General features: G+C 32.4%; 3 protein-coding genes across 4 annotated transcripts; 1 reads left to right on the top strand and 2 right to left on the bottom strand.

Annotated features, from left to right (window-relative positions):
- On the bottom strand, nucleotides 1–4,887 carry LOC129294497 (E3 ubiquitin-protein ligase SINAT5-like). Its single transcript, XM_054932929.1, has 3 exons — nucleotides 4,275–4,887; nucleotides 1,756–2,142; nucleotides 1–661 (listed from the first exon to the last, which is right to left on the bottom strand). The coding sequence occupies exons 1-3, from the start codon at nucleotides 4,563–4,565 to the stop codon at nucleotides 299–301; spliced, it is 1,041 nt and encodes a 346-aa protein (XP_054788904.1). The 5' UTR covers nucleotides 4,566–4,887; the 3' UTR covers nucleotides 1–298.
- On the top strand, nucleotides 4,690–19,671 carry LOC129294543 (uncharacterized). Its single transcript, XM_054932966.1, has 8 exons — nucleotides 4,690–4,709; nucleotides 7,689–7,921; nucleotides 9,106–9,162; nucleotides 11,287–11,725; nucleotides 11,818–12,746; nucleotides 12,872–14,089; nucleotides 14,219–15,820; nucleotides 19,556–19,671. Exons 1-8 carry the CDS (start codon nucleotides 4,690–4,692, stop codon nucleotides 19,669–19,671), a joined length of 4,614 nt encoding a protein of 1,537 aa, XP_054788941.1.
- On the bottom strand, nucleotides 19,604–25,493 carry LOC129294162 (CLP protease regulatory subunit CLPX1, mitochondrial-like). Of its 2 annotated transcripts, none has more exons than XM_054932337.1 (15): nucleotides 24,711–25,493; nucleotides 24,074–24,135; nucleotides 23,801–23,901; nucleotides 23,359–23,442; nucleotides 22,839–22,885; nucleotides 22,664–22,738; nucleotides 22,487–22,564; nucleotides 22,305–22,361; nucleotides 21,962–22,032; nucleotides 21,777–21,876; nucleotides 21,563–21,667; nucleotides 21,301–21,363; nucleotides 20,976–21,098; nucleotides 20,483–20,620; nucleotides 19,604–20,011 (listed from the first exon to the last, which is right to left on the bottom strand). In XM_054932337.1, the coding sequence occupies exons 1-15, from the start codon at nucleotides 25,233–25,235 to the stop codon at nucleotides 20,006–20,008; spliced, it is 1,635 nt and encodes a 544-aa protein (XP_054788312.1). In that variant the 5' UTR covers nucleotides 25,236–25,493; the 3' UTR covers nucleotides 19,604–20,005. The 2 variants fall into 2 exon arrangements, with proteins under 2 accessions (XP_054788312.1, XP_054788311.1); XM_054932336.1 differs by having other exon boundaries at nucleotides 19,604–20,021; nucleotides 24,711–25,486.
- Between the last annotated feature and the right edge of the window lie 682 nt (nucleotides 25,494–26,175).

Below are 26,175 nucleotides of genomic sequence, written 5' to 3'. Positions count from 1 at the left end.
TGAAAAGTCAATGGCACAAGTATTTGTTTTTTATGGCCAAAATTGTGATACTTACTTTTCTTCAAACAAGCATCATACAAAGAAGCAACCAATCAAATAATAAAAGTCTTCAATACAAGAAAATACAAGAGACGATTTCTGATTCCCAGTATCAAATCTGACAATTTGATAATTCCCACCAAGAACTTGTAGAGGAAGAATGTGTTTTATCACACGACATGAAAAAGCTGAGGAATTCAAGGCAGCCCCAGTGCCGTCATCTATTGCAAGATACAGAAGAGTCTCAAACTCAGCGTCATCAGCTACAAAGATTTGGTATGCACACCCCAGCATCCGGATTTTGTTGTTCTTTCCATATTCTACCAGTAACTCTAAGCTTAAGCTCCTTCCTGTCCCCACCAGAGAAAAAAAGGGCCATATTTCGTTGGATGATAAGACCGTCATGGCTGTCCCTGACTTTACGATGGCTATCCCGGATACTTCTCGGAGTGCCCTCCCAGATCAGTTTCCTGCCATTTGCCCCAACTTCTAGGCTATAGCTATAGTTTCGAGCCTCATTCTCATCTCCCATGAATCGAAGGAATGCCATGTAAACAGGGGCCATGCCAAGTTGGAAAGCTTCAAAATGAAGGCAGAAGTATTGCCCAAAACAATGAAATACCTACCAGAGAATAAGAAGAAATAAGCAAACTTACGAACCAGGCAGTAAGAAGTACACACATACTAAGAGGATTATATGTTGCTCTTGAGTGGAACAGCGGGCCAAAATAAACTTCCTCAGTAATTATTCCTCAACGGAAACAAGGAAATTTGTTTACCTCAGCCCTTGGACCTTTTATGGGTCCGCTAAACAAAACTAATTCACTAAAACATTCACACTCTGGCAGTTCAACTCGGAAAGACAGGAAAATAATAGGAAGCTCGGGCTTTTATATCACAGAAATAAGAAACAAATGTTTGTATCTGTCAGTCCTACAAAACTCCTTGAGCTGATAGAAGTATAACCCAGCTCCCCACACCAATTAAAACCTTACGCTATGCAAAATGAATAAGGAAAAGGTTACTTGTTTCCAGAGGCCAGAACCTCGAGAGTTTCAAATGATCCACACCCTCCACTAACAAAACAAGCTTACCTACAAGGGCACAGATCCTCTGAGTTGTGTTTGTCTTGGGAGACATGCCATAATAGGAGGCATTGATGCATCTTTATAAACGTCAGGGATTAGAAATGAAAATGACCGCTCAACAAGCCTGATATTGGCGAGTTAAAATTCTACTTTCTGAATGCAAAAGAGCCTCACCATGATTCTCTTTTTTCAACCATCTCAAGTAGAACAGGGCAAGGGTTAAAATGATTGAAAAGAGAAAAGCATGGTCAGATTGATGCATCAGGAGAATCTGAATGCACCATTTTCAAGCCTTGTTGGGCATTCATTTCATTTTCCATCTCCATTATTCATGAAACCACCTCCCAAGAAAAGGAAAACAGATCAAAGGTCCCTTGGTCATGAGAAGCATTATAACAGCTTTCACCATTGCACAAACTTCTTCAAAAAATCTGGTCTCCCCGCCCATAACTTACTCCAGTGGCAGTGAAGATTGATAAGCAGTTGACAGTGTATGCCAGAAGTTGTATCCCCAAAGAATATTGAGTGTTCCATGAAGCAAAGAAAATAGATTTAAACAAAAATGATGTTCCCTGCCTTTTTTTCCCCACAAACCTCTAACATGAAAGGTGGGGGGGGGGAAGCTTACCGTGAGCATCCAAGTTGCATTCTCTACTTCACGGGGATTTGACTTCACATAACGATGGTTGAATGTGCATCCTGTGTGCATGTCCACCTTATGATCATCCCTCAGATGTGCAACGAGGAAAGGGATGTCCCCAACAACTGAACACTCTGATCCAGCATAAGGACAATTGTATGGTCTAAAATTGCACACTGCCTCATGCTTGAGCTTGCTGTAGTATGGAAAGATTTCTGGACATCCATTGAAATAGTATTTGCATGGTAACTCGAGTGATTCAGCTACCTTCTCCAGAGCCAAACATCTGATATCTCCGAGCTCTTGTCTGCATGTGGGGCATCGGTTGTGCACCCTTGTTTTACATGTTGAACATAGGGTGTGCCCATTGTGACACTGCAAAGAAGCTGGAAATTACATTCTTTTCCTCTTCAACAACCCAAAACATGCATAATACAGACATTTGGGACGGTGGCCACAAACTTGCAGTAAGCATCAATGAGGATAATTAAACAACTGAATAATCAAAAGTTAATATATATATATTCTGCACTTTTTGCCTATTACCATGCTTACTCAAAGTTTAGGAGGGTTACTTGCACAGGACTCTAAGTTCAAGAGGTTACACACAATATCTATTTCTATATATATATATATATATATTAATCTTCCATCAGTATACCAAAGGATTCACTAATGGCAAGTGACATCAGCACTAGATTAGAAGTTTCAGGGCTCATTGTCAAGATTTGAAGATCAAGACGATCATGTTTAAAGGATGTAAAGTTTAGAGGGATTATTTGCATTTTTGCTAAATTACTTCTTTTCCTTTTGATAAATTGCCTAACTATTTTCTAATAGACAGTGTAAAGCATCAACCAAAACCATTAACTTCTGGTTTCTAATTTAACAAGATGTTAGTATTCGTTGAGATAAAATATTACAAGATCAAGCTGAAGCAGAACCATAGTAACAATGTTATTTCTTTTTCATCTTTTTTCCCTCTACGAAATGTTACCACAATACACTTCTAGCTAAAGGGCACTTACACTTTGTTGTCAGTTATAATAATGATAGATTCATCATATGTAGAGACTTCTGAAAATGGGCACTGGCACTTCACATCATTATGGTAATGCCAGTTTGCCACCATCTATTACAATAACGATTATTTGTGCACGTAAGAGCAAGCAAAGGTAGGCAAGGTAGCATATGCAAAGTCATACAGCCACATAATGAGATTCAGTTTTAGTTTGAGGTCATTTATGTACCCACGACGTAAAAATTCTGCACTTTCAATACTTTGTTCACAAAATACTGAACAAATCACTTACTTCAACAAGTTAACAGTGCCTTTAACACACACACACACACAGTGTGCAAACTTGCAAATTTGCATTACAATCACACATGATTAAAGCAGCAGAAAATTGAACTGTCCTAGCTAGAGCATGGTATACAGCATGGGCATTGAGCGTGAATGATATTCAATTCACCCAAAAACTTCCACTGGACAATGTGGCATCAATAAATACAGATCAAATCATACATGTCTAGATATCTAATGAAAAATTTAATAAAATTTAAGTGCCTTTTAAGGGCCCCATATCCAACTCCAATTACATACACACACCTTACAATAATCACTTTCAACATCAATATAAAATATCAAATCCACAGCAAGGCGGATCATTCTTTAGAATTCGTTTAGTAAACAGGAACCAACCTAATTGTACATGCTACATTATTATGGGCATTCTATCCCTCTACAGAGCATATCTGAAGCAGTTTTATAAGATAAAAACAAGATAAGCTGCAAGATAAAAACAAGATTTGAACCAAGATTAGCCGCAAGGTAAAAACAAAAATTGACACATTCTGTACTCATTTGATATATAAGATAGCCAAGTTCGTAACTGAATTAAATTTGTGCTCTTGAGTATAATAATTCTTTCATGTCAATACTTTACCTACGGGATCAGAACTTTCAGACATGACACATAGATCATAACTTCATGTTAACTACATCATAAAACAGGGAACGCTTTATTTCAATTTTTTTTTTTAAAAGGGAACCCTTTCCTAAAAAATCAAAACAAAATGCATAAATAAACCAGAAAATCAAACTCTCCTCCAATTCGCTGATATCTAGAACATAGATCACTGGGACAACTGACTAATTTGATATTACGTGCAATTACAAGTGTAATCAGATTATATTTGGCCCTTAACCCCATATAACGGAAATTCGAACTCCAAAACCAAGTCATAGATTTCCCAAATTACAAAGAAGCCTGCCGAGAAAAAAGAAAGAAAGAAATGAAGGCATCACGAAACCTACTCAATTCCTGCCCTTATCCACAACACCCCCCACCCCCAAAAAAAAAAGAGCCATCCAATTCACAAAAGTCCGAAGAAAGGATCCTGTTATGAAAACGAAACCTCGTATACAGTAACATAAATAATAGATAATACAACGTAGATGAGGCCAAGATAGCGAAAACAAAAGAAAAGGAAAAACGACTGACCTGATGAATTGGTGGGTACATAGAATTGGTGCAGACCGGGCATTCCAGCAACTCGTGGACGCTGGTTGCCGGAGCAATGGCCGTGGGGCCCATATTGGTGGCGCCATTGCGAGGCTTTGCGGATGAAAACTCAGAGTGATGATGAGGGTGAGGATGCATACCATGATGGGGGATCTCCTCCTCATCCATACCATCCGAGGATGACACACACTCAATGTTGTCCAAGTCCATCCAGTCACCGAAACCTCCCACAAGTGATGGATATATGAAATACCCAGTAATCAAAATCATAAATTTCACGAAAATAGATACCTGGGCATTTCCTTTCTGAATCTCCTTCCTCGATTTTCTTCGTTCTCAGCTTTTTTCCAGGAAAAATTGCTAGAAAAAAGAAGAAAAAAATAAGAGGAAGAAGATGGGGATGGTCATGGAGCGGTAAATGGATAAAGGGGTGACTCCGACTAGCCAACCTCCCTTTCTCCGGAAGAACAGCTTCTTTTCTTGTTTGCTAGCTTTTTCTCCCCCTTCGTTACTCTCTACGTTCCCCAAACCGGGTTGCCCGAATAGAGAGAGAGAGAGAGAGAGAGAGAGAGATGGGTAGGAGCGTGGACTTTTTTGGTTTTGCATTTTTGTTTGTGGGGGGAGGGTGGGGTTTGGGGAGAGGAGCGTTAAACTGCGAAAAGTTGATGGCAATTGGTATCCATCCAACGGTAGCCAAATTTCAACTTTCTTTTTCTTATTTAGCGGATATTAAAGTAAAACCATACGGTCTATTTTGTTTGGAGGAATTTGACGGTCTATTATACACGCAAATCATCAATGTATAAATTATTTATTAATTTTTCACTTAATACATAATTTTTTAATATTTTGATAAGTTATGGGAGAAAAAAATTATATTTAAACTTATATTCATAATATATGCTTGTTAAAAATTGAATCAGACAAGTGGATTTTAAATTTAAAAATTAGTCATAAGAAAAGTGGGGTAAAAAACCACTTGTTTTTTTTTTAAAAAAAATCTGGTTTTGTGAATTTAAAATCCATTTGTTTGATTAGAAAAAAGTGTATTGACGGTATAAATTTAGCTATCTATTTTTTTTCTATAACATACATGCATAAATAGGAAAATTGCAATCATTTAGGGCTTGTTTGGGGACTCGGTTTCTCTTCTTCTGCAATCTCCTCCTCCCACCCTTTATTAAATTTAAACAGTACAGATTTTTTCAGATTTAATATTTTTTATTTTTTATACTATATATTTTAAAATAAAAAATTATATGAATTTTAATAAATCTATTTATCAGTTTGGATAATCTAGATTTAATATGAATAATATATATTTAATTTATAAAAATTATAAAAAAATTAATATTGAACCTATATTGTTTAAAATATATATGAAAAGTTAATTTATAAAATATTTGATATTAAATATGAACCATTTATATTAAATTTGGACTATACAAACAGGTGAAAAAATTTATTAAATTTTTTAAATATATTTAAAAAGTTAATTTATAAAATATTTGATTATAAATATGGATCATTTATATTAAATTTGGATTGTACAAATAGGTGAACAAATTTATTAATTTTTTTATATTAAATATATCTAGAAAGTTAATTTATAAAATATTTGATATTAAATATAAATTATTTATATTAAATCTAGATTGTATAGACATATAAACAAATTTATTAAAAAAATTTAAAATTTATATAATTTTTTATTTTAAAAAATTTAAAATAAAAAAATATTAAATCTAGACTATCCAATAATCTGAATGGTCCAGATTCCACATCTCCTCAACAAAGGTGCGGAGGAGGGCTTCCTTCAGAAGAGGAAAATGACAATCTATTTTGAAACAGTTTTCTATTATCTAGAATGAAAACAAAAACAAAAACAAAAATATGTTTATTGACGTGTTTTTAAAAAGTGTTTTAAAAAAAATATAAAATATTATTTTGCAAAATAGAAAAATAAAATTTTTTTAAGTATTTTGAGATTATTGTTCTGAAAAACAAAAAAAATAAATATTTTTATTATTTATTTCTCAAAACATATTTTATAAAACATTAAATTTTATAATAATAAAAAAAAACAGTTTCAAATAGTCCATAAATTCTTATGCATTATATTATACATGCTCATAAGCACAATAAAATCATGTGTAAATAGTTGTTTGATCTTCAACACTTGCCCATAAATTATTTTGAAATTGAAGTTATGTGTGATTTATCCTTTTATTGTTAGTTAATTTGGTGTTTAATTAGCAAATTAGCTACACATGACCAGGTGTTTTATTCGGATGACTATAACTATGTCATTTACACAAAAACATGAACTCTTGAAGTTTATGAAGTCTTCACTTTGATATGTCATTCTTCTGTTAACAAAAGTGGCATGTGCCCCATGCATTGGGTGCAACCATATAATTAATAGTTAAAATAAATAATAAGATTTAAGTTTAATTTAAGTTATGACTAAAGCTTGTATTTTTCTTGAATTAAAATAATTGCAAAAATAAAAAGGTACCTTTATTCTTGCATATTAATTTAAATTTAAATTAAATATGTAATTGATTAGTGTTATTTGAATGAATTACAAAAATTAATTGCAATTATTATTTCATTTATGGTAAAGGGTTTGATTATTTAAATTAATTCCATTTACACATATTCATACATAGATTATAGGCACACACGGAGACATGTAGTTGAGAGATTTCATTTGTTTTATTGAAAAAATTATATTCTCTTATAAATTATATAATATTTACATATAACGCGTTTAAATTAAAGTTAAATATAATATAGTATTTTTTTATATACACGTGTGATGTATTGCGTGGGATGTTATAATTCCATCACCTTCGCAATTTAAAGCATAAACAGCATATCACCGCTCTCATATGCATGCAGGAAAGATAGAAGTAGTTATCAATAAAGTTGAAAAATTGATTTTAAAATATATCATAGGTCAAAATTAGTTATCAATGCAGTTAAAACTAGTAAGCCACATTCATAAAAAAGAGAGAGAGAGAAAAAATCACAATAAAATTGTTTCAAATAATAGAACAAAATAAGAGTGAAAAGTATAATTGATATTATTAGAATGAAGTTTTTCTATTAACTTTAAAATGAAATAATTTGGGATGCCCATGATATTTTTATGTGGATTTTTGCAATTATAATTCTGTTAAGATGAATTAAATTTAAAGTAGTCTTTAAAATAAATTTGAAAATGATGACAAAATTTAATCTAACAGAAAAGACATGAAAAGAATCTAATCTCCTTAGTAGGATGGAATAATATATATAGCATGGATATGATATATCAGAAACTGTGAAGAGGTGCTTGAACCAGAGTCAAAGACAGTTTGAAAGCTCATCTCTTATAACATTTGATAGAGTGAAGAGTGAGGTAGTAGAAGCAAATGATGAACTTGACAATATTGGTGGTCTTATAGCATCTGATGGAGTGAAGAGTGAGGTGGTAGAAGCAAATGATGAACTTGACAATATTACTGGTCTTATAGCATCTGATGGAATCAAGAGCGAGGTGGTAGAAGCAAGTGATGAATCTGCTGATGGTGGTAGTCCTACAACATGTGTTCCATTTAGGCGCTCTAAGAGAACCAAGAGTATACCATTTTGGATGATTGACTATTATGTATATATGTGATGTATGTTTAAAATTTAATTTTAATTATGTTTTATTTGCAAATTATGTTTAGTAGGCTATCGAACATCTTGTAAGCGAACTCTTTGTGTGTGTAGGTTATATATTTCAATCTATTAATTTGGTTGATTTTGCTAGGTGTGTGAATGTCTATGCTAATATGCACTACAAATATATAATTTATGAGATATTTATTCCGTGAAATTAAAGCTTTTATTTTGTGCGTGCACATTATCATGATGGTTAATGGAGACATTGAGGGGATATGGGTCACACATTGAGACTTCATGGGTTAAGGAAGTTAACCTGACGTGGCACTTAAAAGCAGAAAAAAAGTTCAAGTTATGACGTAAATGTGCATTGAAAAATAAAAATCATGGAGAATATGGTTATATAAATATAAAAAATATATGTGTAAATAAAATAAAGAGATATACAATAACAGATATATTCATCTCAACAAACCATGAAATTTAATTAAAAAACATATTTTTTGTTGGCAAAATTTAAACAAAATATATTTATTATAAATTAGTAATTTTAAATTTTAATCAAATTAACTGCCACGTTTTTTGATATTTTGCATTATTTTTAAAAATTTTATTAAATCATCATGGGCATCTTAGTAACCACCTTCGGAGATAATATGGCCATGTTGTGAGTTGGCTATTAGCCACACAAGCGCTTCTTCCTTTGTCTTCTTCTCCTTCTCTGGTATGTGTTCATTATAACCTTTTAACTACCATTTTGCCTTCCTTTATTCATTACTGTAGCATTAAGTTTGTATTTTCAACATGAATAAATGTGTGTTGGTAAAAAAAAAAACATGAATAAATGTGAAATTTAAACTTTATGTACCAACACTTTTTTTTTTGAAAAAAAAAATCATTTGGCTGGTTTTGATAATCATTTTCATCATTGTGTTGTTGCTACGTGTGAAGTAGAATTCTAAATGTTCAATGAATCCAAAAATTGCCTATAGTAACAAGCATCTAAGCTATTATATTAGATAATTGGAGGTATTCATCATTTAGCTTCTTTTATTTTGTATAATACTTTCTATGAATAACCTCTTCAATCCTATTAAATTGTAGCTTATGGAATTTTTTCTTGATAAAGATTATTATGCTATGTGTGTTATCACAGTTAAAATGGGTAAAAGGAAACAGATGAATGCATCTCTTGATTCTGCCTGCAACAAAGGTTAGTTTTCTATTTTAACCTTTTTCATAGATGGACATATATAAATATAATTTATGAATTAATTGAGAAATTATATTTTAAATTTTGAGATCATAGGAGAGAAGTTATATTTTCAAATTACCATCTTATAAATTGAGAAAAAAATAAATTGATTCACAAAATTGTGTTCTATTAATTCACACAATTATAATAACATCAGTATAAAAAATAACTAATAATTTAATTCAATTTTAATTTGACTATTGATATGATATAATTTTCAAGAAAATCATCTAAATTACTATTCACAAAATTATTATATAAATTCAAAATTATTCACGAAACGACAATATTCAGAAAGTTATATTTGAGATCAATATCGAGGATAAAGAAGGAAAGTGGTTTTTGGTAATTTTTAAAATAATAATTTTATATAGGAATAGGTATTATTTATATAGATATATTTAATATTTTTAAAATTAAAATTTTAAATTTTTCATTAATTGAGAAATTATATTTGAGATTTTGAGATCATGAGAGAGAAGTTATAGTTTCAAATTACAATCTTTTAAATTAAAAAAAATTATTTATTGGCATTCACTTGTCTTTTCCACACTTTTTTTTTTGGGGAAGTAAATAATTCTAAAGATAATGAAGATGTAATTAAAATATTACCTAAAATTAAATTGTAAAATGCTTTTTAATTTGCCAGATATTCTCTTCAGTCTAATGTCATATAAACGTGTCACACTTCACTATTGTTTTCTTTCTTTCTATGTTCAAGAATATCACGTATTTTATATCCCAACACTGCAAGCCATTACTTTTTTATCTTTTACAAATAAAGTATCTTTTCATAAATTTTAAATTGATACTGTCATATATGTTTTTGAACAATCCTGCCTTTTTTAGGCAATGCTCCTTTTAGAATTTTGATTTTTGTGACAAATTTCACCTTAATTTTTCAATTAGATCATTGAATATTCACTCGACAATTTTATCTTTAAATACTGAAAAAAGAAAAACATTGAGACTAAAATATTAATTTATCATTTGTTTTAATTTTAATGTTTGAATTTTTGAATTTAATTGCTGGGTATGACTAACTTTTCCATTTTAATCTTTCTTCACCTCAGAAAATATCACATCATCTAAAATTGCGAGACAACAACGGGTTTCTATCTTGAGAGAAAAAAGAAAGCAAACAACAAGGACATTTATTGCTAGGAATGGCATAACAAGTGAGGCCTTTGGCTTAAAACTTCCTTTCAAATCCTTTTGTATTATATCCTTCCTCCATCATATGCGTTCAACTAATTTATTTGAAATGTGAATATCTTGCACATTTGTATTTATACTTCTTCCTCTTCATCTTCTTTGATGTAAGATTCAGTGCAACCAATCAACAAGGGAAAACCTCCGACGAGCGTTTATAGCCACTCCCATAAAGTTCCCTTATACGATATCACTAATGGTAGGTTTCTTATAACAAGTTGGTATTTATAATTAACCTCGAAACTATAGAAAATTCACATTGCATAACATTTCATGCTCCAATAATGTGAAAATTTGTAAAGAATTAAAATATGCATTGTACTTTATTTGACTTTTGATGGTTCAACAATTGGGTTACATTACCTTAGTTAAATATGATTGAGATGTTTATTTTGAATGAAATTTTAATGTTATATATCTATTCATCCCTACTAATGTATCTGGATGAATTACAGTGCTTCAACATACATGCTCTACATCCAACACCCACAGACAATTTGGAGTTGAACCCCCTGTTAGTTGTAAGTGTTTGAGTACAAGCTTTAATAGTTGGTATTTGGTACGCATCAATTTTGTTAAATGTTTTCAATAATATACTATATATTCTGGAGGTTCATTCATGAGATGGGATTCTCATCAAGTTAATTTTTATGCAATGAGCTAATATTAATAGATCATTGAGTACACAAACTTTGCAATTAAATTTTCTTTCATGGACAATGGAAGTTAGTTGATTATTACGTGACAAATAATGTTAGAGCATGTTAATTGTCTAATTTTTTTTGACAGACAATCTATAAACATTTGATAATGTCCATAAAATCAAAGTTTAATATAGACATAATTTATTTTATTACTTTAATTTTTCAGCTCCTATTGATTTAGGCGACCAAGCATATCCATGTGTTCACTGTGGAGCTATTATGTGGATAAATGAACGACTTGAAAAAAATTGTTCTAACCTTCATCCAAAGTTTGGATTATGTTGTCTTCAAGGGAAGGTTGACTTGCCTAACCTAAAGCATGCTCCTTGGCAACTACAGAGGCTATTTCACTCCATAGATGATGATAGTAAGAATTTTCTTGATAATATTAGAGCATACAACATGATGTTTGCATTCACGTCCATGGGCGGAAAAGTTGATAAAAGAGTAAACAATGGTCGTGGTCCTTATGTGTATTGTATTAATGGCCAAAACATGCATATGATAGGCAGTGTTTTACCTGTTGAAGGAGCACCCCCTAAATTTTCTCAGTTATATATACATGACACTTCCAACGAGACAACAAATAGGATAGCTGCTGTAAGGTACTTTTGTTCTACACTTTTCAGTTTTGATTGCTTTTATAACTATATATAACCAAATTTTGATTCTAATTTTTTTGTCTTTTGTAATATAGTGGCCAAGACACAAAAAAATCTTTGCGGCCTTCTATTGTCCAACAATTGCAAAAAATATTGGACAATCACAATGAATTAGTTAAAACTTATAGACTTGCTCGAGATTTTATGGGGAATCATCAAGGTCAGGAAGTTAAGATTCGACTCATTCATAAGGGTGGTAAAAATGCTCATACATATAATTTGCCAACATCACCTAACGAAATAGCAGCCTTGGTTGTGGGAGACATTGGATCAACTGAACTTGGAAGAGATATTATTATTCAATATAGAAGTGGTTTGCTTGAGCGAATTTCTGAGACACACCAATCATATTTGCCAATGCAATACCCTCTATTATTTCCATATGGAGATGGAGGCTATACTGAAGGTATTCCACATAAGAAGACGCAACGAAAGATGAAAGGTGAGAGTGGAACTGTGTCACTTCGGGAATATTTTGCTTACAATATCCAAGATCGAGCATTGGATGGATCACTACTTTTATATGGCCGTAAATTATATCAACAATATTTGGTTGATGCATATACCATGATTGAGTCATATAGATTGAGATATATCAGGATGAACCAAAAAAAACTACGAGCAGAGGTTTATAATGGTTTAGCAGATGCAGTTTTTAGAGGTGATACTCAGGCTTCATTTGTAGGGAAACGAGTAATCCTTCCATCTTCTTTCACTGGTGGTGCCCGTTATACAATGCAAAACTACCAAGATGCAATGGCTATTTGTAGATGGGCTGGGTTTCCAGATTTGTTCATAACTTTTACAGCTAATCCAAAATGGCCTGAAATGACTAGATTTTTGGAAGCTCGTCAACTTCGTATAGAAGATCGTCCTGACATTGTCACACGTATATTTAAAATGAAGCTAGACTTGCTTATCAAAGATATTAGAAAAGAGGAAATTTTTGGAAGTGTCAAAGCAGGTATTACTCAAACTACATTAATAAGCTCCTTTTACTACTCTTATTTAGTTTACATATGCATTTGTAATATGCATGGTTTATTTCTATTTCTTTCTAATATTTGTTTTCATGTTTTTATGTTACAGTTCTATATACAATTGAATTTCAAAAGCGAGGTCTTCCCCATGCTCATATTTTGGTTTTCCTTGCAAATAAAGATAAGTTATCTACTGCTAAAGATATTGACAACATCATTTCAGCAGAAATCCCTAATAAAGAAGCACAACCTGAGTTACATGATGTAGTGGTGAATTATATGTTACATGGGCCATGTGGAATAGCTAATCCTCATTCTCCATGTATGGACAAAGGAATATGTACTAAGCAATTCCCAAAAAACTTTAACTCTACAACAGTGATCCATGAAGATGGATATCCAAGGTATAAAAGGGAAGATAATGGTGTACATGTCATGAAGAATGGGATCCCATTGGATAACAGATATGTTATCCCCTATAACGCAACTCTTTTACTAAAATATGGAGCTCACATTAATGTTGAAAGATGTAATCAAGGAGACTCCATTAAGTATCTTTTTAAATATGTTAATAAAGGTTATGATCGAGTTACTGCTGCATTCTATACTCAAGCAGATGATGTAAGTGAGGGTTTGGTTCGTGATGAGATCAAAATGTTTTTTGATTGTCGATATGTTTCGTCATGTGAATCAGTTTGGAGGATCTTAGGGTTCGATATTAATTATAGAAATCCCTCTGTTGAAAGACTATCATTTCACTTGCCTAATCATCAAATGGTGGTATTTGAGGAGAATGAAGATCTTCAACATGTTATGTCTAGAAATAATGGGAAACCGACTATGTTTGAAGCTTGGTTCATTGCTAATGCTAAATATGAAAATGCCAAAGGTTTAACTTACTCAGAGTTCCCTATGAAATTTACATATCACAAAGATACTTGTGAATGGACACCAAGAAAAAAAGGATTTTCCATCGGAAGGATGTATTACACACCACCAGGCAGTGGTGAGTCATACTACTTGCGCATGCTTCTTGCAACCATTAAAGGCCCAACCTCTTACAAATCCCTTCGTACAGTGAATGGTATCTACCATAATTCATTCAGAGATGCATGTTATGCTTTAGGATTGTTAGATGATGATAAAGAGTATACTGATGGGATACTTGAAGCAGCTCAATGGGCCTCAGCCAACTATCTGAGACGGTTGTTTTCGACCTTATTAGCCTGTAACTGTTTATCACGTCCAGAGTTTATATGGAGACAAATTTGGAAACCATTGTCTGATGACATATTGTATCAACAGAGACAAATAACAGGACACCAAGGTAAATGTGTACATATTATTACCTGCATCTTATCTTTACAATTCATATTTCTTTGTCTTTAATTTTACTTTATGAAATGCTATTAAAAATACAACATTTTACACACTTCTAACTATTTAAGTCCATTAGGTTTTCAGTTATCTGATGAGGAGTTGCAAAATTTAACCTTGCTTGAGATTGAGAAGCTCTTGAATGTAAATGCAAGGACATTATCTGAGTTTGGTTCTATGCCTTTGCCACAGTCATCTGTTATGGAATTAAGGAGCAACAAACTTATACGTATGGAGTTGAGCTATGACAAAAAATTATTATCATCAGAATTAATTTGTTTGTTGAACAATTTGACTCCTGAACAGAAGAAAATATATGACCAAGTGTTATCTACAGTCAAAAGTAATAATGGTGGCATGTACTTTGTTTATGGCCATGGTGGAACTGGAAAAACATATTTATGGAATACATTGAGCACCTCCTTACGTTCTGAGGGAAAGATTGTTTTGAACGTAGCTTCAAGTGGTATTGCCTCATTATTATTGCCAGGAGGTAAAACTGCTCATTCTCAATTTCGCATTCCAATTGCAGTTAATGAAGATTCAATTTGTAATATAAAACATGGTAGTCATCTTAGTGAACTGCTTATCAACACTTCCCTAATAATATGGGATGAAGCACCCATGGCCAATAAATTTTGTTTTGAGGCTCTTGATAAGTCTCTGAGAGATATCATGAAAGTTCAACAAGTAGATGCTGCGTTAAGGCCCTTTGGTGGCAAAGTTATTTTGCTTGGTGGTGACTTTCGACAAATTCTTCCAGTTGTGCGAAAAGGTAGTAGAGAGGATATTGTATTTGCTGCAATCACTTCTTCATATTTATGGAAAGATTGTAAGGTTTTTACATTGACTAAAAATATGAGACTATTGACTAATGCAACATCTAAAGATGCAATGAGAGTTCAAGAATTTGCAAACTGGATTATCTCAATTGGTGATGGAAAAGTTGACAACAACCATAAAGAAGCAGAAGAAATTACAATTCCAGATGAGTTATTGTTAAACCCTACTCAAGATCCTCTTAGGTGTATTATTGATTCCACTTATCCAGAACTGCTACAGAATATACATAGTGCATGTTATTTCCAGGAGCGTGCTATCTTAGCTCCAACATTAGCAATTGTTGATGAAGTCAATGAATATGTTTTATCCATGCTCCCTGGTGATGAAGTTTGCTACTTAAGCGCAGACACAGTTTCTAAACAAGATGAAATAGGAGGTGCTTTACAAGATATTCACTCGCCAGAATTCTTGAATTCATTAACAATGTCAGGACTACCTAACCATGAAATCAAGCTTAAAGTAGGGGCTCCTATTATGCTTATGCGAAATATCGACAAATCTATTGGTCTTTGTAACGGCACTCGATTAATTGTCAGTAAACTTGTCAGACATGTCATTGAAGCTGAGATCATGACAGGAATCTCAAAAGGTCAAAAAGTTTTAATTCCTCGAATGACTATTACTCCATCAGATACAAGTTTACCTTTCACAATATGCAGACGCCAATTCCCTATTATGTTGTCCTTTGCAATGACGATTAATAAAAGCCAAGGACAGAGTCTCACAAATGTTGGATTGTACCTCCCACGACCTGTATTTACACATGGTCAGTTGTACGTTGCTATATCTCGAGTTCGTAGCAGATGTGGCTTGAAGATTTTAATTCTAGATGAAGAGGGTAAACCAACAAACAAAACCAACAATGTTGTTTATAAAGAAATCTTTAATGGTTTGACATAGATTCATATATAAGGTACATGCTCGATATAAACCTTGCCTCTTATCTATCATCTATTAGTGACTCATCGTTAAATAATATATCATAAAACTTTATATATAATTATTTTATAGTACGTTTTCTTATATTTGCTAATTGTTCCTTTTCAAATATTCAAAATTAACTTGCCAATTATGTTCTTTTATTCATATTCTTCCTTATATTTAACATCCACATAAAATTTCATCATTTGTTTCAGGAATATTTTACCAAGTTTTGCTGGTATTTATGGCTAGAGCTGTGTTCAGGTATTACATGGATTTTATTATCTATGATTGAACAACTCATTGATGAAAAAAAGCACACCTTCATTTACCTCCCTCCTATATATACATATATATATATATATATATTACCTCATGTTTAAATGAATTGTTGAACATTTATTCCTGTTAGATATATTGCATATTATATTAGATGTATTTCATTTGTGTATGTTATGATTTCATGCCTATATCTTTTGTAGTACACTCACATCTATTATATTTAGAAAATGTTTTCTACATGTATATTTAAATAAATGCATGTGTATATGTGTTGATTGAGTACTGATGTAATTCCAATTTTAAGTATGGTCAAAAACTAAATATAATCACTTCTCTCAATAGGAATTTGAATCTTGATTCATCACATTTTGAATTCATTTATATTGCAATTTTTTTGTTATTGCAATACCATCATATATTTTAATTATTTTAAAATATATTTCTTATTATAACTTTATTTAAATAACTCATTTAGTAATACAAGTTAAATTAAAAATTATTATAATTCTTATAAGAGGACCCGTGCATTGCACGGGTGAAACACTAGTTGATTTTAAAATATATCATAGGTCAAAATTAGTTATCAATGCAGTTAAAACTAGTAAGCCACATTCATAAAAAAGAGAGAGAGAGAAAAAATCACAATAAAATTGTTTCAAATAATAGAACAAAATAAGAGTGAAAAGTATAATTGATATTATTAGAATGAAGTTTTTCTATTAACTTTAAAATGAAATAATTTGGGATGCCCATGATATTTTTATGTGGATTTTTGCAATTATAATTCTGTTAAGATGAATTAAATTTAAAGTAGTCTTTAAAATAAATTTGAAAATGATGACAAAATTTAATCTAACAGAAAAGACATGAAAAGAATCTAATCTCCTTAGTAGGATGGAATAATATATATATATATATATATATATATATATATTATAAATACATAATCTGATTTTACTTGACCATTTTTGAAATTCTTTCTTTATAGCAAGATCTCTGGACAACTACTAAATTGATTTGTCACCCATAGTGTAGTTGTAGTATTGCTATTACCAGTGGCGAAATCAGGATCCTAAGTTAGGAGAGACAATGATAAAGTTAGGATTCTCGATAAAAGAAAGACATTTTTATCTCTTTCAAATTAATTATTTTTTTTTCTTCTCTCTTTATTCTCTATCCATGTTTTAATTATAGATTCATAAGTGCAGCAAGTTAGTGAAAAACGTTCACTTGATTTACTTTTGAGTTTTAAATTTTTATTATTTATCATGGTTTTTTTTCTAACTAGCCCCTGAGTAGAATTCAAGATGAGAAGTGAGTCTATTTAGTCATATTAGATTTTTTTTATTTTTAAATAATTAATAAATAATATTAGTATTTAAGTATAGTGAAATTGTGGGCTAATAGTTATGATGCTAAATTAAAAATTTAAATAGATCTTGGCTAAAAAATTAAGATTGAAACATGTTTAAATTTTAAAACATGAAAATAAGATGGTGCGAAGTACAATAAGTAAAAGTGTAAATTATAAAATATAAAAACCTATACTCCCAAGCATGTCATTTTTTCTAAGTGAGGTGCCCCTCTCAATTACATGTGGCTCAGCCACTGGCTACTACATAATCTTAACTCCAATGGACACCCATTTATTGATAAATCTATAAGGAATATGAAGATAGGCTTGATAAATTAAATATTATATTATTCGCAATGTTTGTTAATAAGAATAAACATGCATGTTTGTACTTAAAATAAGATGACCACAATGTAGGGATGGTATATATAGGTCACAAAAAAAAACTTTTGACAACAAAGCATTAGTTTTTATCATCTTACCAAATTACTATTATCAATAAGCACCCCAAACACAATGATAAGACTAGATGGAGTGATAGAGAATTGGTAGTAGGACTAGCTGTATTGATATTCCATGTTAAAATTTTCTTCTTATTCATAATTACGATCATTGATCTTTGGCTAGTTTGATATGAATGCAAAAGAAACTGAGAAAGAGGAGTTTAATTTAAAAACAAACAATTAACCTACATCTACAAAATATTGAGAAAAGGCCTTACATGGCAAAGGAGTGCTCCATGATAGTTAGTCCAAGAAATTGCATGAAGCATGTGTTTTTCTCAAGATTTTTAACATAAATAAGAAGTTGAGAAGTTAGGAAAATGAAGAGAATTTTGGGAGTGGGGAAATTACACAAATTTTGCTTAGTATGGAAATTTTTTCACCATTTTTAAAATTGAAATTTAAAATTATGAGTAATTTTGCAAGGTTTTTAAAATTAAAATTAAAATTTACGGGCGAGAAGTTAGGAAGTCAGGACAATGGAAAGACTTTTGGAGACAATGAAATTACACATAATGAGTTACTTATTATTTTTAAATTTAAAATTTAAAATTATGAATAAACTAAGGGGAAGATAGGATAACAAAAAGAAATTTAGGAGGTAAGATAGTTTTATATTTTTTATATTTAAAAATAAGAGCATGAATGATACGAACAATGGAATACTTTGGATAGCTAATCACATCCAAAATAGTGATCACATGATTAGAAAATTAAATCATGGATGAGGAAGTTATAAAAAAAAAATAAAAATAAATTATATTCACCTATTAAAAATAATTCTGTAAATAAAACCCTACATAGATTTACAAAATTAAAATATTTGAAGAAGATGACATTTGTCATTCGTAAAAATTTACTTGTTATTCTTTCGTTATATATATAGATTGGTACTAAATTCTTATAGATGTTAACCACACAAATTTTGGAGTCTGTTCATGGCTAAAGTTCCATGTCTTTTCATCAACGATCTAAATTGATTGGTAATAAAATTAGAGATAAAACTATATTGTCAACCCCTTTATTTTATTAAATTGTTCCCTTCATTTTTTTAATTCTAATATGATTTCTTAATTTCAGCAAATTTAAAAAATGTAATGCATTTGAGTTCTATTTTCTGACACCATTTTCTGTGCCGTGACTTTTTGATTGGTGTGTTTTCTTTTTGCCGCAGCATGCTTAGATCGACAGTTGATACTGCAAGCAAAGTAAAGGAGAGACTTCCCGCATAAATGATGAAGGTTATTGGTCCTTGACCACTTTCTCCAGAGAGCACGTGGCCATGACATACCAAATTCCAATTTCAACAATGGGGGGACCATCATCATAGTCTAGTAGGAAAGATCAAGTGTTGTGAATTTTGTAAAATTATAAATTTGATCAATTTGATCGGAAAATTGTCACAATTTCAAATTGTCTCCAGTATTTTTTTTTTAAATAAATTGAATGCGGGCTTCTAATCCTCAAAATTGTTGAGCTTAATTGGTAATTGCTGAATTGGATTATTCTGCAGGTTGGGTGGTGTACTGTGCGGTGCTAGAGGTTGCAGAGAAGAAATATATGGAAATAAAAACCCACGATGACATTTCAATTTCAAGAATACATTGTTTGGACAAGCTTGATGAATGATGTCGCCTTCAGATATAAATAGTAAAACAATGATAAGTTCGTTATACATGGAGACTTGTCAAAATAGACACTTACACTTTACATCATTATGGTAATGCCTGTATGCCATCATCTATTCCATGACATTACAATAATAACACGTGAACGTAAGAGCAAGCAAAGACAGGCATGATGAGATTTTGAGTTTGAGTTGAAGGGCATTCCTGTACCCACAGCGTCAAAATCCTCCACTTTTCAAGTTAATATTGCTCCAACAAGGGATACAGCAGAAGCTTCAAGGCATGTTACATGCTGGCAATAACGGAAGGAAGTTCTGCCTCTCCATTGTCTCCATCTAAACCTGCCATGGCCTGTTACACGTATGCAGAAGCAAGAATAAAGGAACAACGAAGCATTTATGCATTTATTATCAAGGCATATACGCACATTAAGACCATAATGGAAGGACCAATTCAATATAAATCTAAAATCTCATGCCGTACTCAACAATTCCCGCATGACCATGTTCTAACTTCTAACCCGATCATAATTCTCAATGATTAATGCCACAGTTTGTTGAGTTCAAAACAAACACACACTATATTACATTGGGGGATAAGGAAAAGTAAGTTTTACTATTACCATGTTCTAATTTACAAATAGCACCATTTACATGCACCAGTATGCTGTTTTCCCCCCTCCTGGGGTGGGGGAATTACCGTTGTGCATGCGTTGAATGTTCATTGTGAAGCAAATTGTTAGGGATCATTTGAGGAGAAATTACATGGTTTCAAAAAATTCCAACATTTTTGGCACCCCAAATAATGCATACCTCTGGATTATCTGTGTGTTCTGAAAGATACCGATCCAATGCACCTTTACCGTAGAGGATTTTGGCTCCACTTCCAACAGCCTCTTCATCAACAACAACAGCATCTATAACCCCATCACCTGTTCTGCTATCCGGAATCTGCACAAACATTCAGCAGGAAAGAAAAAAACACATAGATTCAAAATCCTTTTTTGCCAAACAGAGATTCATAATCTAAATGAAAGTTCCTGATTCAATTCAACCCTGTACGGCAAACTGCCAAATTATTACATTTAGAGAATCATTACTTCTGGCTCCTCGTCAAACCTTTTTGGTAACAGATTAAACACTACAAGACAAATAAAGGGTAAAAAAAGAGTGCGACTGATGCTTTTCCAAAAAGTTTACCCATTGTGGCAAGTTTATTATCAAGTTGTCAATAATATCCACCCCCCACAGTCCACAGGACGCGAAGATTAAGGTATTATTTAAAATTAAAATCAACATGGCATACCTCATACATGGCATCTACTAATACTATCTCCAATATTGACCGCAAGCCTCGAGCACCAGTATTTTTTGATATTGCTTTTCTGGAAATTGATCTTAGGGCATTTTCTGTGAAATGCAGTTTTACCTGGAAAACAAATAGGAATATTCAGCTGAAGAGATTTTACAAACATTAAATCTTTTTAAATGAGAAATCAATTACCCCATCCATAAAACAAACATGAACAAGCAAGAAAGATCCTTGATATAATTATAAACAAAAGAATATGCAGATAGGGCTTGTGTTTTCAATATCATCCACAGATGAGAGAAGGCTCACAAAAACTTACGCCATTCATTTGGAACATCTTCTTGTATTGCTTCCCAAGGGCATTTTTTGGCTTTGTGAGGACCTATAGAGCATATTACAACTGCAATTAGAGACATACAGATAATGACACAAAGGGGGAAATTTAAAATATTGAAAAAAATTCACTTTTAAGAATATAATTTAAGCAAATAATGTCGTTAACTTCTGGAAATCAGAAGAGATTTACAGGTACATCTGTATAGACAGCCTTGAGTAACATGAGTGACTTGGATATAACTTACCTGAATGAGTTGATTTTCTGTCAAAGATGACAAGCTGACAAGAACAGGAAATCTCCCGACAAATTCAGGAATTAAACCATAGGCAATAAGATCACTACTTTCAACCTGCCAAAGACAAGAATTTCAATCATGCAAACATCTGACTTGTTGAAGTTAGTGGTAGTAAAAACTAAGAACCATTGAACGATGTGTCATATACATGATGTTAACTTACCGTTTCCAATAATGACGATGCAACAGCGGCATCAGTGACACCACCTATTCTCATATTTGCACGTACAGGTGCCCCAAATCCAATAGAAGAATCTCGGCGCCTGCAGGGAACTAAAAGGAGGCTTCACACTTCATTTTATTCTCACTGTAGGTATAAAACTAATTAATTTTCAGGGTTTGTGCTACCTTTCTGAGACTGTTTTCTCTAAGTCTACAAAGGCTCCTCCGCAGATGAAAAGTATATTCTTTGTATCAATCTGTGAAGGAAACAAGACGAGTCAACAATTGTTCATGAGTTGAAGACACTTCAATGCGAGATAACTGCAGAATTAAAATCACAAGCACATACACAAACTGGGGCGAAAATGATAGATAAAAAAAAAAAAAAATTTGTCAAGCACTGAACTCATATATATATCAAAATGACTGCAGACGTGTACCGGGTGCCATAAACATACCTAATAATCTCTACAAGTGTATAAATAAAGAAAAAATATAATGGCAAGAACAAAGGGTAACGCCCATGTACCTGGATATTGTCACCTCTGGGATGCTTTCGAGCTCCCTTCTCAGGAATATTGACAACCTTGATCATAAAGGTTGCAATAGATCAGTATACAATAAATTCAACTGACATGTAAAAAGAAAAAAACAGAAAAGAAAAGGAAAGAATATGACTGAAATTTTCCAAATCCGTGAGAATGCACTTACTGTTCCCTCAAGTATTTTCAATAAAGCCTGCTGAACACCTTCCCCAGAGACATCTCTACTGATATTAATGCTCTCAGCCTAGAAAATAGACAATTGAAGAAGGGAAAACAACAGAAGAAAGTGGTTCGAATTAATCAGAGAAAAGGAAAATGAGGGCAAGACAAGACATGCTGGAACCTTTCTAGTAATCTTGTCAACTTCATCAATGTAAACAATGCCCTGTTGAGCAGCTTCCACATTGTAGTCAGCAACCTGAAAAAAAATTGCTATAATGTTACTGCCATCCATAATATGGAAATGCAATAAAAAAGCAAGCATGCTGTATTTAAATAATGAAGGTCAGAATATTTACCATAAGGAGCTTGCTTAAAATGGACTCGACATCTTCCCCCACATATCCTGCCTGCACCAATGAAAAATAATGTCCATACAACTACATGAACAAAATAGCATGGCAGCCAATTGACAAAGAGAAAAGGAAATAGAATTTATGACCAGAGAAATAAATGTTAACACAACCAATTTACTGTCAGGGCTTTTTGCATTTGATGAGACTTGCTGTTTCTGACAAATATCTCATGTTATAACAACTTGTTCGTATTTATTATGTGCATGATTTTTTTGTACATGATACTATGGGATCACATAAATATGTGCATAATCTTTTTGTTGGAAAGTAAAGTTAAAGCAATTCTCACCCTCTGCTCAATTCACAAAAGGGGAAGAGTGCTAAAAGGTCCATAACGTGTTACGTGCTTCTTTTATAGTCAATCATTAAAAACCTTCACAAGCAGACAGAAAATACTTTCTCTCTCTGTCTGTCTTTGAAGGGATCATAAATTATTATAAAATAGAAGTGAAGAATCACTAACTTGCCTGAGTTATTGTAGTAGCATCAGCAATCACAAAGGGAACATTTACAAACCGGGCCAAAGTTTTGGCAAGTAACGTCTTCCCTGTCCTTGAAATGGAGCAGATAAACTAGTTAGACTAGTAGCCAGAAGTAACAAGACATTCATGATTAACGAAAGAAAAGAAGATTGAAAACTAAAGGGCTTTTAGCTTTGTTATCTCTTAAATCTCTAACTTGAAAGGTGATACATTGACAGTGCAATTTAAAACTAAAGGGGTCAAAACAACTCATTCATACAAGAATGTCACTGGACAATTGAGAAACCGACTGAGAAGCTTTTTCATCTCTTCTGAATTGAAGCATGACTGCTTTAACATTCTATTATATGTTGAGAAATATAATCCGGAACTACAATTATATATACACTTAACGTTAACTAAGGAAAGTAACATTTGAATTACCTGAACCTGTTGGCCCCATTAGAAGAATATTGCTTTTCTCAAGTTCAACTTTTTCTTCGTCAACAGCATCAGCCTTTTTAGTACTTGAATCTCCTGCAGGCCTAACATTGCAAATAGTAACAAGAGCAAGTCAAAAACAATTCCTGCATGTTATCAACAAGGCTAAAAAAGAAAAAAGATTATTGTTTAACATCTCGCCCAAGACTGCATGTGAAAGAAGAACGAATGGGAAAATTTGAAAGAAAGAGTAGGGCAGTGAAATAATATACTAACTGCTTTTGAGAAGATTCATGATAAATTCTCTTGTAGTGGTTATAAACGGCCACAGAAAGTACCTGCATTTGAAATATATAAATATATATGTAATTAAGAAAAATAAATTCTGGGAAAAAGAGTTCATCGTCCCGTTTATATCAACATTATAGATGAACCATCCCCAAGGGAAAATACTGACAGAAATTTATATCAGAATCGGACATAAAATGCAACATTCATTGGTCATCCAAATTAACATCCTCCAAAACTATCACATAGTCAACCAGATGTTGCCCCACACGGTCATTTCTAGCTGACATAGTATAACCACTTTCTATGTAACTAACAGTAACTCCACTAACGTCACGTGAATAATAATCAAATATCACTAATAGCTGAAACTCTCAAGCACAAAAGCAAAACCTACATGCAACTAAACTATTCAAAATGGCAGAATACTAATTGCTAAAAGCACCGACACCGATATCGGATACGTGATAGAAGCCACGACGACATAGACAAAGTATGCATTATTTCAATATAGCTTTGGAGAATTGTGTTGTATCTAATACGTCTGTGTCCAACACAAACGGATCCCAGTATGGCTTGCATCGTAGACTACATGAAGGTTGAAACAGAACGAGGAAAGAGTCACCTTCTTGGCCGTCTCCTGCCCAATTACAAATTTATCGAGTCCTTCGCAAATTTTCTTTGGCGTCGGAACATTACTCCCCAAATTGGAGCCACCAGAGAACTCATCCTTAGAATTCGGACCAGAATCACCTCCTGAACCGAGACTCTCACCGCCATCGCCGTCGCCACGAGCCTCATTGAAGTTCGAGTTGCCCATCCTAATATTGACCCCATCCCCAGACCACAGCACCGGTGGCTCTCCATTGGAGCTGACAGTAAAATAAGACCTGCAACTCCATTTCTCACTCGCTTTTCTAAAGATTCGAGTGCCGTTTTCTACAAAGTCTCCCCCGAGCGAGACGGCCTTGGACGAAGTGAAGTCATCAGGAGTGATCATGAAGTGTTCGTTCCACTTTGTTCGGTGCGTAAAGTGAGAATTGACAATGCGACTAGCATGCATATGGTTGAATACAACGTATCTGAATTTAGAGGCCGTTCCCTTGCAAAGTTTGGGTCTAAGCATGGCAGCCATGTGAGAGGCGAGCATTCGGCGAAGTTTAGCTGGAATTAAGCTTAAGAGGGAAAAATAAATGAAAAGCGCGCGAAAAAATCTCTGCCCTGTCGTAAGTCCGCGACACAGAGTCTCATGGATAAAAGCAGGACATTTAGGAGAAGGCAATAGATTAGACTTCAAGAAGACAAAGATGGGAAAATATCGAAAAAAGTCTTAACGCAAGAACAAGAATATCTAAATTTATCAAGCAAAAAAAAAAAAAAAAAAGAACAAGAATATCTAAATCGCAGCAGGGAACATCAGATTGCCTGGAATCCGCGACACTGAAACTCATTTTTCCTCCAGAAGACAGTGGTAATCTTATCCCAACGAGTACGGTACAAATTTAATTTGACCAGTTGATATTTTATTTTTTATTTTTAATTAAAATATTACATACCATCAATCAAAAATTACTCATTTAATAATTAGAAGATTATTGGATAAACTGGCCATTGACGGAAAAAAAAAAAAACCTTGTACCTAAAAAAATGTAAATCAAATTTTGAAAATTTACAAGTACGGTCGGTTTATATTGTTATATAGAGAATTTATTATTAATATATAAAAAGTTTATTTATTATAAATTTATTATTAATATATAACAGTATATCCTTGACAAATGCTCTCTCCATCTGAAAATATAAGGCATTATTTTAGAAGTTGAATGTTAAAAAATATAAAATATTTTTAAACTTTCGAGGTATAATCATTATCTTTTTTTTTTCAAAAATATCTCTATTGATAATGACTTTATATTTATTATAAGATATTTAATAAGGGTAAATATAGAAAGATAGAGTTAGTTGAAAAGTAAGTAATTACTTTATTGAGGATAAAATTTAATTAAAAATATTTTACATTTTTAAATAAAAGAAATATAATAAACCAATCATGATACAAAATATAATGAATGTTAGGCTATTTACTTAGT

The sequence above is a fragment of the Prosopis cineraria genome, unplaced genomic scaffold (genome assembly GCF_029017545.1).
Source record: "Prosopis cineraria cultivar Desert tree isolate PC_DT_omini unplaced genomic scaffold, ASM2901754v1 PC15, whole genome shotgun sequence".
Lineage (NCBI taxonomy): Eukaryota > Viridiplantae > Streptophyta > Magnoliopsida > Fabales > Fabaceae > Prosopis > Prosopis cineraria.
This window is presented reverse-complemented; position numbering and strand designations above follow the sequence as displayed.